The sequence below is a fragment of the Dendroctonus ponderosae genome, unplaced genomic scaffold (assembly GCF_020466585.1).
Source record: "Dendroctonus ponderosae isolate FM_Combo_2020 unplaced genomic scaffold, Dpon_F_20191213v2 Dpon_F_20191213_6, whole genome shotgun sequence".
NCBI classification, from domain to species: domain Eukaryota; kingdom Metazoa; phylum Arthropoda; class Insecta; order Coleoptera; family Curculionidae; genus Dendroctonus; species Dendroctonus ponderosae.
In genome coordinates, this window is record NW_026018814.1 from 6,276,017 (window position 1) to 6,291,294 (window position 15,278).

General features: G+C 32.5%; 1 protein-coding gene across 1 annotated transcript; it reads right to left on the reverse strand.

The window, feature by feature from the left end:
* Nucleotides 1–11,236: 11,236 nt before the first annotated feature.
* On the reverse strand, nucleotides 11,237–14,784 carry LOC125504925 (synaptic vesicle 2-related protein-like). Its single transcript, XM_048667651.1, has 4 exons — nucleotides 14,224–14,784; nucleotides 12,660–12,819; nucleotides 12,263–12,359; nucleotides 11,237–12,201 (listed from the first exon to the last, which is right to left on the reverse strand). The coding sequence occupies exons 1-4, from the start codon at nucleotides 14,357–14,359 to the stop codon at nucleotides 12,073–12,075; spliced, it is 522 nt and encodes a 173-aa protein (XP_048523608.1). The 5' UTR covers nucleotides 14,360–14,784; the 3' UTR covers nucleotides 11,237–12,072.
* Nucleotides 14,785–15,278: the final 494 nt, after the last annotated feature.

Below are 15,278 nucleotides of genomic sequence, written 5' to 3' on the forward strand. Positions count from 1 at the left end.
AATTTTAATGGAAATATTTAAAACGATTCAGTTTAGTTCACCCGTCATTCCATCCAAAATACGGGTATTTAGGACTTCTGGTATTACCAGAATCTTCGATTAAAATCTGCCAACGAATAATAGAATCACAAGCGTTGTAAAACAAATTTAAGTTTAATACAATAAATTTTGTCTAGAGACTAGACAATCGGAGCAATACAAATTATTGCAAGTATTACAATTAAGAAAAAATTTAGCTCATGCAGCTCTGTTTGGGGCAGAATTTTGTTTCGTCGCAGAAAATGGTTAACTTCCGACCTAGAAGTACTTATAGAAAAACATTTATTAAGGATTATTATACCAGAACAGTTAAATTTTGCAATTTTGTTAAAAGCGTATATTCTACACACAAAAAAAGTACGAAATTGTCATACATAATTACAGCAAGCGGAGTTCAAGCGATTTTCAGTCGTTTTATTAAAATGTAACAGTGTAAAGTACCAAAGCTTGTTGAAAAGTCGGTCGACTTGATTATCATTCCTCGGAAACTATTCACATTTTCAACAAGACCCGAGGAGCATCTTTTACTGAAAAAATATATAGTTTGATAATCGACTGATCATCATTTTTCCCCTTTCCCATCCACGGGAAAATGTTGTAAATCACATAAGTGTGAAAAGTGGCATTTACCCAGATATCAAGATAACCAAAGAACGAGTTCTTATAATTCGAATGTAATAAAACATTAATATTATGCAAGGGGTATAAAGCACAAAAATACATACGAGATCTTTTTATAATACAACTTAACTTGAAATTTTTTAATTAAGCACAAAATACGATACGATACGATTTACATATGATATATTAAAACTCTCTAATATACTTTTAGAGAGGTGTATTGGAAAGAAATTGTGTTGGCTCTCAACTTACGACAATTATCAAATTTTGCATCTGTCTATAACATTACATTACTAGTTCGCTGCTTTTGTGTTTAACCAAAACGGCCAGAATTAAAAGCTACGTTATTCAAATAAAGCCATAAAATAATTAGTCTCAATCCCAATGACTTTATCAAAGTAGGTCAAATTAATTACATTAGATAGATAGCTTTAAGCCTGCGTTACCTATCGATTAATACATACTTAGGTAAATTGAATTCAAATGGTAACGCATGAAAAAATAATTTATCACTTCAATACCTATACATATATTATTCGAATATTTAATTACTGAATACCTGATCTTATTTTATTTCTTATAAGACCTTCAGCGTAAAGGTGGAAAAGATTGACAAATCAAAATGCATTGAACCAATCCCGTCTGCAAAGCTCTTAAAAGATATTAAATGACTAAATAAGGCAAACCCAATAAGTCGATAATAATACGCAGGTACTTGAACAAAGTGGATAATCTTGACCCTATTCCGACCGAGAACTTTAATTGGGATGATGATGTACTGTTTAGGCTTAATAATTCATTGATCTACTCTCTTCTTTTCCAATTGAAACATTTAAAGCAAAAAATCATATGAAATAATTGGTGTGGGGACGTAACTTTTCCAACGCAGACCCACGTTTTTATTCAAAAAAATTTATATTTTTTAAATCGGTAAGAATAGTTTACCAGATCCATTCAATAATTTTTTTAAATAGTAACATGCGCATTAATAGATCGTGCAAAGCTCAAACAAGCAACAATATAAAACATCAAACTCAAACGCAAGTCGTGTATAAAATAACTGCCTAACTAGACTATGAGAACTATTATTTATTTTATAGTATGTTTTAAACAGTAAACCTTTCCCAAATTCAATGTGGTGAAAATAACAATGTTACCAAAAAAATGTACTTCATCTGCATTATGCTATGCGTTTTATTTACTTTTTTATAGTTGAATCGTCATAACACGTTCAGTCATAATAATGAATAATTTTCCGGAATTGTAGACCCATTTTTAGATCTTTCTAAGATCCAGTTCAAGGCAATTCTGTGTAAAATGTTATAAAAGAATCGCTTTTCTTTAGCGTCGGAAGTTACAATTTCGAGATTTTCGTTCCACTTTAACTCCATTTGGTCTGGAATGAAATAAACAGGATATTTAGTTATCGCGTAGACCATTCAAGTCTTTCGGTTCTTCCATCACTCATAGTCTACAATTAACACTGTTCAAGCCTTGTGGGCCAAGAATTTAAAAATACACTTTCCGCAAAACGCAATTTCGATCAATTTATCTTATGGTAGCTAAAAACGTGTTTATGCACATTCCCCAAGTAAGAGAAAGCCATTAAGCAAAATTGGTAGTTTGTTTAAATTGCATTTAGTTTTAAATTGCAAGGAAAATTTTAAAATATCGCTTGTATGTGCTTTGGTACTCATCCTACTAGCGACTCGGGAGGAATTATTTCAATTTTTAATAACCCTGTACACATGCATGTACACTTAAAACGCACAACAAAACACGTTTACACGGAGATATTTCATTAACAACACGTCGAAATTATTCTATAATCATGACATTGTTACTTGAAATCGAGTATTGTTATTTCCTGCATTTCTTTCCATAGTTGAGTGAACACAAGGATTTTGACGATTTACTATATGTTTTGCATACATAATTACTAAATCTTGCGGTCAATATCTTTCGATTTATATGGTCAGCAGTAACTAGCTGTAAGTTAATTGAGGTGTAAATATTTAATTTATAGTATAAATATGAAGACAAATAAATCAAAAAAACGATTATTAATTAAACTTATTTTCCACTGCCTCTGATCGGTTTAATGTTAGCCTTTGAACTAATATCGAAAACAAAGTTGTGTTGCAAAATCAAATTAATTTAAATTATTTTAACTTTAACTAAATTTTCAATTAAATTGAGATACTGAATGTTTTTTACTATTGGAAGGTTCTCCTGTACGGTTTAATAATATATATATGTAACGTTTTCTTTGCATATTCTTCAATTATGTTCTTTTCCTTCCTGGGTTTCAGACAAAGTGTGAAATAAAAATTTGTGTATCGTTTATTTCATAACGTTTCGGCGAGGCAACAGCGCCATAATCAGATTTAAAATCCATATAAACTCATAATTGGGAAACATTAGATTCTTTTAGGTCTTTGCTGTCTTGAAACCTTAAATTTGTTTCAATTATTGTCTACATTTGCTGTCTGGAACTTGCTAAAAAACTCGTAAAAACACGCACATCTAAAACTTCTTGAATCACGACTTTTTTGCGAAACTACCAACTTTGCCTTAAACATATTTCACTTTCTAAAAAGGCCATTTAATTATCTCTGGAATGATATAAAAAGTAGCGTTCTTGCTTATTTTGCTTCCGAGCAACGAGCAAAAACGGGACGCAAAACATGAAATTTTGATATAATCTTGCACCTAAGTGTCTGATATTCAAATTTCGCTTTCTGGGTTAAAACTATTCGAATTTCTTCACTCATGTTGTTACGACTGGTCGAATTTTTAATTCTCTAACGATGCCTAAACGAATTCTGTGGCTCAAATTGGGCTTCAGAAATTTCGAAAAAAGCAGCGTCATGTTTGAGTCGACTTTGCAACTCAAAAAAACACTCAAATCTAAAACTTCTTGAATCAACACTTTTTTGAAAAAACTGCTAACATTTCCTGATCGATGGTTCACGTTCTAAAAAAAGGTCATTTAGTTCTCTCTGGAATGATGAAAAAATTACCGTTTTTGCTCATTTTGCTTCCGAGCAACGAGCAAAAACGGGACGGAAAACATGAAATTTTCATATAAACTTACACCTAAGTGTCTGATATACTAATTTGGCTTTCTGGTTCAAAACTACTAGAATTTACTCACTCAAGTTCTTATGACAATGACTGAATCGAATTTTCAATTCTCTATCCAACGATGTCTAAATAAATTCTGGCACAAATGGGGCTTGAGAAACTTCGAGAAAAACAGCGTCATGTTTGAATCGATTTGATCAATATTCGAATGCAATATTGAGTTAAACACTCAAGTCACAATGTCTCAGTTCCCATAGCCGTAATCGACAATTTGGAAATATGCAGCAACAATAATATATAAACAGTGATCGACGATCAATTTAACCCAAAAAGAGTATTATTTTATGTATGTTTGTTATAAATTAAATTTTTATCTTGTTAACACCAAATCAGGCCTGCAATTTTTTAAATACTTGATTAATTAAAAGAACTTTGAATTGACCCCATATCATCTTGATCATAAATGGTAAAACTGCTTTATGCGAGTGATTGTTTCGCCAATAACCAACATGAACCTTGTTCTGCTTCCGGAGGCCAGCCACTTCAGTTCCGATTTAATTAAAAAAGGAAAAAAGTACCGTAAAACCATGTGCGACACCAAGGTTTGTGGAGATTTTAGAACATACATCGAAGGTGCTGCTTAAAAGTTCAATTGTGCGTGATCTTGAAAAATGGAAAAATAATTATTTGTCAAGGAGAGTGTTTATATTTATCACAAATGTGACAAATAATACTACTATGCGTAAATGGCAGGGATTTACCTTCTGGTTGTTTTATACAGCTGAAGTAGTTGCGTATGCTTTTTTTACATTAAGATCCCATATTCAGTGCATTTGTGCCTTAATTGTAAAGTTTTTTCAAAACACTCCCCGAAATGGGATGTTGAGTGTTTTATATGTTGATTCGGAAGTTTTACTGCGAAAAGACCAAGAAAGGCAGATTTCAGGCTCGTATTCTTTCTACTTTCTGTAGCCGGTAATTCCTAAGTGGTGGCAAGTATTAATTTTCTTTTTAATGTTACCTTTATTGACTTCAATTCCTTACTTACACAATGTTTAGTTGCAAAATTAAGCTGATATAATTAAGCTATATTAATGAGAAAACATGCACAATATTTTCATAAATAGTTGTTTGTGCTCTCTAAGTTAACCTACTCCCTAAAAGCAATCACGTCAATCTTACACTTTTCTGTATATTAATATGGTTAACGCATTGTCTCTACTTTTAGAAATTTAGTTTGTAATAAACATGCGAAATTAGTGTTAAATTCAAAGAGCGTTGCGATATTTATGAGTAATAAATTATTAGCGCAATGTGTGATTGTCAGAATATACGAATGCGTAGATTCAAGTAAAACAATATTGAGTATAACGAGCCTCTTACATAAATTAAAATAGTATACTATTAGGGCCCGAATTTATGCAGTGTGTTTCCAGTGAGTTCACAAAAATTAAGTAAATTTTTAAATTCCATTGAATTCAAATTTTTTTATGGGACTTTGATCGCAGTCGCAAAACAAAAATTGACATTTTTTATATACTACTAAATAACTGTCATCTCGTGTAATTTCTTAAGTTGCCGATATGATAGAAGCACAAAAAGTAGCTGGATTGCCTTCAGCACAGATATACCCCCGGAATAGCTTCTTGAAGAATCTGGAACTCCTTGATGGAGAATCTTAAAATAATGTTTTTTTGCACTACTCTCTAAGTGCTTTGGGGCATAATTGCGAAAATCTCTATTTTTCCTTTAATTAAGTGGGCATGGATAAATTTACGTGGGATTATAAATGCAGATTTCAGTCACGAGCGGGATCCCCTACGAAAACATTACCCTTTTTTTACACATAATATTTCACAATTGATTGTTTTCTTGAAACGATTACATGTCAATGAAAACGCATTTAGTAGTTTAGATCACAGTTTATAATTTAACGTGAAGAAAATATTGCAGAAAAGTCTACCTTAGGCGCTAACTTCGGATTATATTGATGGTTTTTTTGTGTTTTTTAATCTGAAAGATGATGATTTAACTCAAGGTCTGGTTAAAAATAATTGTCTTCGTGTTTTCAATTGAACACTGGATTATGAATTATTACACTAATTCAAACTAGTTGATACTTTTTTTAATATCTGGTTTTTCATCAAAATAATCAAATTTAAGATTTCAATGTACGTATATGCATACGTTCATATATCAATGTTATTAACATTTACAATAAATAAACAAAATTATCAATTATGTAGGTTTAAGTAATTTGTTTACAGTGGACAGCGTTGTGTAGGCCATGGTACATAATCTAAACTATCTTCATTTACTATGTCAAGGTAATAGGGAGAAAGGAGTGGAAACATCAATGGCTTTTTAAAAACCGGAAATACTTTCGACTACTTATATTATCCGTTTTATATTTTGGAAAAATAGACATTAATTCGTTCCAATGTTGAACCAAAGGCAAAATTGAGAATTTGTTAACGGCAATTGCTTCATGGATGATAACATTACACATCGTCTGTAAATGGAAAAAAAATCCTTAGCCGTTACTAGACTATAAACTACCACTTTTTTAAATCCTTACTAAACAAGTTGAAATAACATCTAACAGAGGAAAGCTAACTGCAATGTTGATTTAAAAAGAATGCTTTTCTATAATAACAAAACTAAATATTTTGTCAGATAACTTTAATTAGCCGCTTGCCAATTACCAGCAAATTAATTTATTTAGTAACTATCTAAGCTGTTTTGTGTTTAATAAAATGCAATTCTAATCTCACGAGTTATTGAGTCATATGCATTTCCATGTATTTCAGAACTTATAATTTTTCTCGGTCATAGATCTTTTACTAGATCTTTCCACAATCTATTGTTCGCTGCATTGTGAGAAATAATCGGTTGTTCTGATAATATATCTTAACCCTGTGTGTCTGCTCAACAGGCTTGTGACCTTACGTTGTGATTTTGCTCACTTCCGAGGTAATTTCACCTACCTACTCTGATTTTTATAATGGCTCCCTTGACCACTAAACGCGGTATGTCGGACATTTCTTTTCTTATTGTTCTCATTACCTGCACCAGTGTTCCCTGATATTGAGAAGACTTTACTCTTGCATGTGAAATAAATTTGGATTGCGGTTTAATAGGCTGAAGACGACGAAGCGTTAAATAAATTTGTAGGTACGGTTAGAGGCAAAGACATTAATATATTAATTAGTAAATAGGTAGATTCTATATATGAATTTATATCTAAGCTTCTTTCTTTAAACTTAAAAGCCTTGGAAAGAAGAAAAAAACGAAATTCTGTTGGAAAATGTTGCAAAAAATAGCTCGAGACCAAGAAAGAAAAAATTGAAGATGTTGAGAGTAAGAGAAGTTGTCAACACGAAAACCACAAAAATAAATGAAAATACAGTTTTTGGATCAGCGGCACCACATTTATTTGATACATTTTAGGCCTGGGTGACACTATGTTGAGTTGCGTTATTGAGTTGTTGCCGTTGCCTGAGTAAGGGAGTTATAACTCATCGGTTAATGAGTTATAAGTCATTTATTAAAGCTTTACGAGACCCGAGACTGGAATTTTCACATCTAAAAACAGGTCATCAACATTTTTTCTACTTTGTTCAAACAACTAAAAAAGTCATCTGGTTTTTCCCAGCAACAGAACCAGTCCAAAGAAAGTCGATGAGTTTTCTTGTAAAATTGATCTCTTATTTTTTTTGTATAAAAGATTCAGTTTGCCAGTATTTTACAGTACAACATTAAGAAAAATGCGGATTTTCTGTTTAGAGACAGTGTTAGAAATATTGACCTAATAGTGATGAGACTCAAGTTTCTAAGAGTTTCCAAATAAATTATAAACTTTCGCTTTTTCAGTTCGCCGAAATATTTTTGGAAAAAGACTTAGAAGTAATTATTAGGGTTTTGTCCATAATTCGAAGCTTCAAAAATTTGTCAAACATTTTTACAAAGCGGTTAAGGAGGCGAATGTTCCAATAAAATTTTTCTTACAATTTTTCGCAGAAAATACCTGAAGATTGTCAGTATTTAAAGCAAAACTGAATAACAATGCGATTTTTGCGTAATAGAAACATTTTAAACACTGGACTGACCTGAAAATTTACAGAAACTTTAAAAATCTTCAGATCGATGAGGGCTGCGAATTTTCAAAAAAATTTTTTGTAAACTTGCTCTTTCGGTAGAAAACTGAATAAAATTATTTGGGTTTTGTGACACCACTTTGTCAATTTTGGTCCCATTATTTTCAGGAAAGTAGAAACTGGTTTTCGGGGAAACCCGGATTCGACGCTGAAAAAAGTTTACAAATCTATAAATTTATCTTATAATTTTTCGCGTAACAGACCTCCAGATCGTCAGCACTTTTAAGTGAAACTACAAAATAGAGCGCTTTTGAATAAAAAGTAAAGCAAAAAAAAATCTATGAAATCTGTTACAAACTTTCGCTTATTCTGTTCGTTTCTTGATAGAAAATTATCTGATTTTTGTTCCAAATTCGACGCTGGGAAAGGATTTCAAAATATTTAACAAAGCGACGAAGGATTCGAAATTTATTTGATATTTTTTCGCGGAAATATCAGAAGATTGTCAACATTTTTCAGTTAAACTTTGGAAAATTGAGCATTTAGAGGAAAGAGTAACTTGGCAAAACTGCAAAAATCTGAAATTTTAAAAATATTATTAATAAATGGCCCTTACAATAAATCTAAAAACAAGTAAAAAAAGTCATCAACATTTTTGCAGCAACTGAATTGAGTTACTGCGCCGGTGCGTTGAGTTACCCAAGCCTAATACATTTGACCGATCGACCATCAGCTGGCATTGAAAATGGCCAAAATAAATTTCGTTTTTTCGTTTTTTGTAAACCTCACAAAAGAAAGTTATTTAAATAGTAGACTTCATATATTGGCTGATTACGCAAACGTCTTAAATTTCTTTTGTGAATTTTTTAAGTTGAAAAATACGATTTTTACAAGCAGAAATGTACAATTTCGTTAATATTCAACATTAACATGTATTTGAAAACTTGATAACCACAAAATATTAAATTTGTAGATGTATAAGAAAATTCTATAGGTATTATATGAGGAAAAATAACTGCTGAACTACTTGAAAATATTGTTTAATAGCAAAGTACATTTTCAAAAGCCAATAACTCCGAGAAAAAAAATTCTTGGACCTTCCTTTTTTTGGAATACATAGTTTGTTGAACAATCTTGCAACTAATAATCTGAACTGTACGTTGGTATACTATAATCTTTTTTGTTAATTGTGTGAACGTTTGCAAATATTCAGTTTTGACCTCCTTAATAATAGCATTTTGGCTGATTACTACCCTAAGGCTGCGTTTAATTCGTCAGCATTGAATTAACTGATGGTTTTGAGAATGAATGCTTATGGCAATTTTCCACCAAAAATTTTCCTTGGGAGTACTGCAGCTTTTAAGAAACTTATATTTTTTCAATTTAAAAGTGCACATTAACAGGAATTCACTAGAGTTGAGTTTCTAACGAAGTGAATCATTTATTGCAATAAGCTAATTGAATGAATATAAAAATGGAAATACAGGCTTCCACTATTATTTCAGGTGCAAATCATCGTATGAGTACTATCGGTACCAGGCCATAATTAGCGGCTTTCCTGTGGCTGCGGACCTCGAGCCGAAGTAAAACCTAGAAGTCTGCTGTCCTGCAAGCAGATCAAGGCAACCAGCTGGCCGGGCCCGTGTATGAGCTGTCTCGTTTGATCGAAGGATCCATTCCTTTCACACTTGATCTTTTAAAAATTGTTAAATTTTAATGAATTGATGTAGTATATTATTACAGCACATTACACAGACATTTTCTATTCTTAAACTTCAGCTAAAAAAATTATTAAGTTCGTAAAGGTAATCAGGGATTTTAAGTAATATAGTATGGACTCTGGTAATGTATCCCCATTTAAAAAGGTGTTTGATTTAATTGAAGCTTTTGAATATTAGCTTCATTATTGAATATTATGTACTGAAGCTGGTGATTTTTTCCAGGCATTTCTTTCTTTTCCATGCCGGTCTAGAAGCGAAAAACTCAATAGTTTTAATCAGAAGCCGAGAAAGCCTTTTCTCGAGCCGAAAACTCTTTCAAATCACCAGGTGTTGTTCAATTATTTACTATTACATCTGTATACCACAAATTAAAAATCGAAAATAGTTGATAGACTACAATTAACAGTATTGCACAACATTTTTGATTTTCAAAAATCATATAGTTTAACTGCCTACGTTTCACACATTTATTTCTGTATCCGCAGGACATTTGCTATTTGACTAGCATTCTCATTGATACTTTCGCTTCAAACGCATCTGGGACCATTAACAAGTTAATCAAACAAGCCCATTTAAGACGGTTAAAAAATGCTAACAATCAACACGCATAATTTATTTTTATGGCATGAGAGTTTTATCCATTGACTTAGGAACAATATCGGAATTATCAGTAAAGCAAGCTGAAATAGCTCTAGCGTTGAGAGCTCGTGGCATAAATAGAGAATTTTAAGGAAGGTTCTTTACCTGTTGAAAAAAGTAATGACGTAAAATGCTGTTTAACTTTTTTATCCCGTTTACGATATAAACCTATGGACTTCCTTCAAGTTTATCTGTTTGCGGGTCATCTTCTGATAGGTTTCTGTCTAAAAGCGCTTTTGTAATCACCGGTATCTATATTGTTGGCGATCTTCCTCTTTTTTCCTTTTTTCTAGAGTTTAAATAATTCCCTCGGCAGCCTTTCTTCCGCCATGCCTCTTACATGTCCGTGCCATATTAATGCTATTTTTGAATGTCGTCTTCATTTGTGCCTTTTACTCTGATTTGTTTTCTTCTATCCTCATTTATCACGTGGTATTGCCCTTACGTCTTTGTGTTAATTGCCACTACAAATACTGAGCGATATGCCAACTGGTCTTAATATGGTATTATATATTCTTGTCTTTACTTCTGGTCTTCTGTTTTCCGCCATAATATTGAGTTCCGTGTCCTCACCTCTTATTTTCCTGCTCATTACAGCTTTTATTCTCAGATATATTCATTCTATTCTATCATTCATCACTTTTTTATTTTTTTATGTTCAGGTCATCTGCTGTTATTCTCCCTAATAGGTCTGAAACCGGTCCTGGGAATGCTTGCTTGTGCCATATCTAGCCTCTAAGCATTTATGACTGAACTTGTTCAAAAGTCCTTCGAAGTCATTTAAAAAAAAAGTGAAATATAGTTAAAACTCTGCTTTCGAAAAAGAGATTTTAAATTTTTTGTAAACTTGCTCTTTCGGTAGAAAACTGAATAAAATTATTTGGGTTTTGTGACACCACTTTGTCAATTTTGGTCCCATTATTTTCAGGAAAGTAGAAACTGGTTTTCGGGGAAACCCGGATTCGACGCTGAAAAAAGTTTACAAATCTATAAATTTATCTTATAATTTTTCGCGTAACACAATTTTTGAACGATTTGATGCTTCTAAATAGGTTTAATTGATTTTTATTAGCACTTATTAGCACGGTTTTTATTAAGACGGCTGTGGAGGCGACGGCAGAAATCGCGTCTGTAAGTCAGTAAGAAAATAGTGAAGTTCCATTCCGTAGTGAGTTACTCCAGCTGCTTATTTTTTATATAAACATGCAGCCTTATCTGGATATCACTACCTTTCCAGGATGACGCTACATTCAAATTTAGTCTTAAGTCTGGCTTTCAGACCAATTGACAAAGATGAATGAAATGAAAGAAAACCTTCATTAAAGAGCTTTAGCCCTTAGGACAAGATCCTGATTTCGTATCAATAAGTGCATCGAAAACTTACTTGGTTCAAGCAAAAGCGACGTTTTATTATTAGAAGACCAAATTTTAGTCCGAATGAATTAGTGAATTGGGTGGCACTGTAAAGATGATCTCCGTCATCAACAGCAAATATTCCAAATATTGCAATTATCGGAATTAATTTAAAGCTGCCATATCCGAAAACCGACCAGAATTAGCGAACTGACGAGGCGATGTTTTGATGGACAACGCAAGACTTAAACAACCGTAAAACAACCTTTCGATTGGACCGAGCAGTCTTGTCCTCCTTCAGATTTTGCCCATCCCGTTCCGATTATTACTTCTATACTATTCTTTCATTGAAAAACTTTTCGGAATCGATTTCAGCACATAAATATTTCCCATTTCAAACCAACATTAAAAACATTTTCAAAATAAAAAAAACATCTAGTAAACAAAGCAAGCTCAAAACGTTAATTACAATCCTTGCAAGCCTATACTACCTAATTAATGTGACAATAATGTACTTACGACTGCGGGGTGCAACCTATTGCAAATCCAACTAGACCTCTCAATAAAAGCATCCACATAAAGCTAGGCGCTATAGAACTTAATAGTCCATAGTAGAATAACAAAACAGCGCATAAACTTAATGCCTACAATGAGATAAAACAAACCTAAACAAATGGTCCAACCAATGAAAAGCACAATACTTGCATGCTTTCTTCCATAACGGTCACTCAGGTTGCCCCAAAACGTCGATGAAAGCATCATGCCAAGAAAAACTATCGTCGTAGTGAGAGCTTGTTGATACCTTAAAAGTATTTTTTAAACTACGGGAAGGAAGGCTTCTAGATATATAGGGAATTCAAAATGAGCTTCGTTGCAACAAGGGGCTAATTGGAAAGTGCGGGAGAAATATTAGATGTTGAGTTCAGTTCTCAAAGATGCGTATTAAACTTTCCTAATGCTCCAATGTAATGAAGAATAGAGTGTATTTTGATCTGCTCTTAGCTGACTTTTTGAAATCTTAAGTTAGTCACCAACATCGTGCATGCCCTTGCATTGCGCTGACTGTACAGTTAGACAACATATGCATAGACCTGTAATTTACCTTGTAATATGCCAAGTGCAGTGTAATGCGGGTGATAATATAGACAATATTGTCATCTCCATACTGTCGGCCATCCAACAAAGTCCTGTCCATAGAGACAGTTTTACTTGAAACCAGCCAAACCCTAACGCGTTCACAGCCTGGGTTACTGTAAACGTATCTAAAAAAGCATTACGACGGGTTCAATTACTAACGGCGTATTGTACATATTGAAATATTTTATGCAGGTCTCAACAAAGTTTGTTTTTCGTCATTATGTTTAGAAAAAACAAGCCATTTTCAGATATGCCAGATATAAGTGCAGCAAGAAACAACCATTTAAACTGAGTTTTTTTACATAGTGGTTTAAAGTATCTAAAAATTGACCAATTTACAACAACAATGATTGAATTGACCGTCAGAATTTCTTCTCTGACTATTATTTTGACAAACTAAGAAAGGCTCTCAGATGCTGTGCCAGAATTTCGCAAATTACATTAATTCCAGAATTTTAGCATAGCCAACACACAGGCAGTTTGCGTGATTAACAGGTCATATTGTTCGCAAATTTTTACATGTGACCTGGAAGGTTTTTAGAAGCCGTCAATAAGACGTGATTATTCGTTTTAATCCCGTTTTAATTACGTTAATATTTCGCTTAGCTTTTCAGTCAATTTTTCTTCGTGTTTCGCTAAAAACAACAATTTTGTCAACAGGTGGATAATCTTCCAGTCTACGGATTACAGTTAAGTTCTTCATTTGGTCAAGAAGTATTGGCCACGTCGTGATTGGATATTTTCAATAACGGTTTTTTTGTAGAACTGATTTAACAATTTATTACCAATTAAGTTGTTTAATAACGTGAATTGTTAAATAACAATTCGAAACCCTTAATTTTAACCAATAAAATACCTGATTTGCATATTGCAATAGAGCATAATAGAACATCACAAATAATGATTGAGTAGAAAAAGCAATTTATAAAATTCGGTTTGTAAGTACTTAATGAGTGAGATGTGCATGCGACCAAAATTTAAAATAATCATAATTCGAAAACGATTCCAAATATCTACTTCTGAGAAAGTAAATAAACCACATTTACATATATAAGCGTTTGCCTCCGTTTAAAACATTAATTTTATAATCATTTGTAATTGTTTTGTCACTTTTCAATAAGTTATATCTTAGATATCCAAAATTTCTACCTTTAGAAGAAGAAAAATAATAGCGCGATTCCGTATACATAAACTTTTGCATTTTGGCGGCTAAAATCCTCATGTAAAGCGTGAAAACTGATAATAAACATACTTGAGCTATTGCGAGTACAAGTCCTGACGAAGAACATTCAGGAGCGGATTAAAGCTTTACGGAGCCCGGACCTAAACTGAATATGGACTTTTTTGACTACTCAGAGTTCGCGGGGCCCTCTCAAGGCCGTAGCCCCTCCGTTAATCCGCCCCTGAAAACAATCAGGGTTAAAGGCCTTTATTAATATCTCAACCTTTTGGCTTGGTAAAGGGTTACACACATCAATAGCTTCATCATGTTTATAGCATTTTAAACGAAATAAGAAGTAAAATCTTACCATCAGGTACTACTGAGACAGAGGCCATTTCAATTTCTTGTGGCACTGTAGTATCTGGATCTACAAGTCCTTTGCTTATTGGCAGTGTTAAATTTCCATCAATATCTTGATACCCTTTTGTTTTTTTCAACACCATGTCTATATTTTATATAAAAAACAATAAAAAATGTTTGTTTACGTGGAAAGCTTTTCCATTATTAACCTACAAAACATAAATGTTTACGTTTGCAGTTTCAGGTTATTGTTGCATGTTTCTAAACTGTCTTTGTCTTTTCCATCTGGTAATCTGCATAACATATATGCCTGATAAGAAGCGAAATCTTGCTTTTTTACGACTTGTTAATTACTGTATAATACAGTAATTTGTAACTGAGATTGTCGAAGAAATATACGAAAGTTTTATGAACGAACTTCAGATATCAGGACTTACGATAAAAACGAAAAAAAAAACCGTTTAACAGCATTGATGTTCCAAATGCATTCTTTGGCTCATGACGTCAATTGGTGCGAACTTAACGGCAAGGTAAATACCTTTACCTAAAAATTCAAATGAATACTTTTTATGATTATTAGAAATATTTATTTAGATGTACAAAAAATTGACATAATAGAAATGATTTCAATTAGATGGACTTCTAATTATGTATATTTTCTATTTTTATCAAAGATTCCCATAAGCCAAAATAATTTATTTAATTGCAATTGCAAAGTGTAAATAATGGTTTATATATAATATAATCAGCATAATATTATGTAAATATAGGTACGTTAAACTAGTGAAATATTCCGCACGGCAATTCCAGTAACGGAGGATTTATAGCAAATTATCTTTTACATTTCTATAATATAATTTTAATGGAAATATTTAAAACGATTCAGTTTAGTTCACCCGTCATTCCATCCAAAATACGGGTATTTAGGACTTCTGGTATTACCAGAATCTTCGATTAAAATCTGCCAACGAATAATAGAATCACAAGCGTTGTAAAACAAATTTAAGTTTAATACAATAAATTTTGTCTAGAGACTAGACAATCGGAGCAATACAAATTATT